At 37.5% G+C, this 3,114-nt stretch overlaps 1 protein-coding gene across 1 annotated transcript; it reads right to left on the bottom strand.

Moving 5' to 3' along the window:
- Window positions 1–1,089: 1,089 nt before the first annotated feature.
- On the bottom strand, window positions 1,090–2,874 carry ZBED8 (zinc finger BED-type containing 8). Its single transcript, XM_007949910.2, has one exon. It carries the CDS (start codon window positions 2,872–2,874, stop codon window positions 1,090–1,092), a length of 1,785 nt encoding a protein of 594 aa, XP_007948101.1.
- Window positions 2,875–3,114: the final 240 nt, after the last annotated feature.

The raw sequence follows: 3,114 nt of genomic DNA, 5'->3' as shown, positions 1-3,114 counted from the left end.
AGAGTTGAAAGAGGGAAAAAGCCTTCCCCTAAAACCTGCACCCTGAATTCAGACTTCTAGCTTTCAAAACCGAGAAAATAAATTTGTTTATTAAAGCCATCTACTTGTGGTATTTATGTTACAGCAGCACTAGGTAACTAAGACAGCATAAGATATGAAATAAGTGAAGAAACTGGGTAAAGCACAAGTAAGTGTAGGAAAAGTAAGATGAGGTACAGGACCAAAGAATCCATTGGAAATATTTGCAATGCTTGTTAAGAATGAAGATCCTTGACCTTATCCCAGACCTGCTAAATCAGAATGTCTAGAGAAAGGCTCTGGAATCTTCTTTTCAGCAGCCTTGATGCATTAAAATCCTAAATTAAAAGAAGACAAAGAGTGACTAATAGATTATCAGTATGTTTTTTAATATCACAGTATTTAGATTATGGGGGCTAGGGAAATGGACATTGTGAGACTAATTCCAAAGAGAACATTAAAAAAAGAGTTGTTGCCATTTAGTTGATTCCATCTCATGGTGACCCCGTGTGTTACAGAGTGGAACTGCTTCATGGGGTTTTCATGGCTTAATCTTAATGGAAGCAGATTGATTAACTGTACCATTTAGCTGGATATTCTGGTGGTTTGGAGTCTTCTTTCCATATCATGTCAAAAGGTTAAATAGATACTCAGAATTAGAAAAATTCTATGTATCAACTGTTGTTGTTGTTGTGTGCCGTCGAGTCGCCCCGACTCATAGTGACCCCTCCTTGGGTTTCCAAGGCAGTATCACTACGGAAGTAGGATTGCCCAACCTTCCTTCCGAGGAGTGGCTGGTGGGTTTGAACCGCCAGCCTTCTGGTTAGCAGTCAAGTGCTTTAGCCACTATGCTACCAGAGCTCCTAGGCAATGGTATTTAATCTTTTCTGCTGTTTGTGTTAGCTTCTCTTATTCTCAAACATCTTCACTTGCCTCATTGAAAGTTGAAGTTGTTTAATTTTTCCCACTTAGGATTTGGTACATTATAAATACAAAAGAGTGATATTTACAGTTTAATTCTTACAATGGCATTAAGAATATATTAATAATTATACATAAAAGTATATCAGCTTACAGTGACTTCTGCTGTAGCTGTATCTTTTGTTCAATGATGTCTGAAAAACGAGGAACCTTTTTTGAAATAGCCACACGAATGTCATCACTCACATTAGAGCAGCTTCTAGATTTTGTTTTAAAATGTAAAAGTGATGAAAATCCCAACTCACAAAGGTATGTAGTTGCAAACGGCACAAGGGTTTCTAGAGCTGTCCTTGACAGGTTTGGAAACACTGTGAACTGAGCACACCAGAAATCTTCAAGCTTCATTGTCTCAAATTCCATTAGGATTTGGCCACTAGCTCGTAATTCAGCAAGATCATTTTTCACTAAGTAACCATCGTCAACAAAATCCAAATTAAAAAGAAATGGATCCAATATCCACTTACTTGCTTCATCAAGATCTCCAACAGAAAAATATCCATGAAAGAAGTTGCTCAATTGCTGCAGATGTAGTGTTATTTCAGTTGCAATGCATGTTCCTTCATTATCTGAAATAAGTATTTCTTCAAGAAAAGGAAAGTTGGTAAAATTTCTCTTCTCAATTTGCTTTAGCCAAAATGGAAACTTCCTAACAAAAGCAGATACCTTCTCTCTAGCTGATACTGTGTTCATCCCAGTCCTTTGCATAGATGCGCTAAGTTCATTTAGGTGTTTGAATAAATCTGCGAGGTATGCTAAGTGAATTTTAAACTCTTTATTTTCAAAGCCATCGACTAAATTACTGTTTTGGTGGTGAAGAAACTGATTTATTTCTTCATACATTTCAAAAATATGAGTAAGTATTTGGCCTCGGGAAAGCCACCTCATTTCAGTATGGAAAAGGAGGACACTGTACTCTATACCAATTTCTTCAAAAAAAGCCTGAAAGAGGCGATGATTTGGAGCTTGTCCTTTGACGAAATTTATTACCCTCACCACAGTAAACAGGGCATCTTTCAGTTTTGTTGGCAATGTCTTTGTGACAAGTGCATGAGGATTCAACATACAATGTGTAATCACGATATGAGGTACCTCTTTCTTCACATAGGCAACAAATTCTGAATTTTCTCCTAGCATAGAGGAGGCACCATCAGTACAAATGGAGCCACATACATCAAGTGCCATTTTGTGTTTCAAAAAGAAGTCTCTGAAAAGACTGAACACATCTATTCCTTTCATGGTTAAATGGAGTGATTCACAGAACAGGAATTCTTCTATTATCTCTTTTTCTTTTACATATCTTACAAATGCCATTAGCTGACTGCAATCATCCATGTCAATTGTCTCAGCAAGCTGAATACCCACTTTAAGAGGACTGGCTTTGATATCTTCTAGAACTTGTTGTAAAATATCCTGGCTCATTTCATCTATTCTAGAATGGATCACATCATGTGATAAGGGAACCTGCTGAAGCTTCTTTTGTGCATCTGGTCCCAAAACTATTTGTGCTATTTCCAATGCACAAGGTCTCACTAATTTTTCAGCTATTGTATGAGGATTCTTTTCCTTGGCACATAAATATGCAAACTGATATGAGGCTTGCAATAAGGCATCCTCTTGAGATGCAACTCCAAGCGCTTTCATGGTTTTACTCTGATGAGATGGTGCTGGCATGTGCTTCAGGCTACTGATATCATGCCCAGCTATACCACCATGATGTCTATTAAAATGGTCAGACAGTTTTGATGGTCTGAGATCAGCATTTGAAAATAATGAATTACATAAAACACATTGTGGGCGTTGAGTTCCATCAACTTCCGTTGTGCAAGTAAACCAGTAACGAACATAATCATCATCCCATTTGCGCTTCTTCGACATGGTATACAACAATTCTCAGGTGGTACTCCAGAAATGCTGCAGAATTTTGCTTTGGGAGTAAAATATAACCCACACATTAAAAATAAGTGGCTAACATCACATGCCATCCTGTCACCTGTGCATATCAAGAAATATCCGACAATATGTCAGTTCAAAGTAAGCCACTTTGAACAGCATGACAGTCCAATCTAAAGCTAGGAAATCTTAGCTAATTCCCTAGAATAAATGACTTGACAGCAA

This window comes from Orycteropus afer, unplaced genomic scaffold (genome assembly GCF_000298275.1).
Source record: "Orycteropus afer afer isolate SDZICR_OR568_19922 unplaced genomic scaffold, OryAfe1.0 scaffold00257, whole genome shotgun sequence".
In the NCBI taxonomy this organism is placed as follows: Eukaryota; Metazoa; Chordata; class Mammalia; order Tubulidentata; family Orycteropodidae; genus Orycteropus; species Orycteropus afer.
Note: the sequence above shows the minus strand (reverse complement) of the source record. Positions and strands in the feature narration are given on the sequence as shown.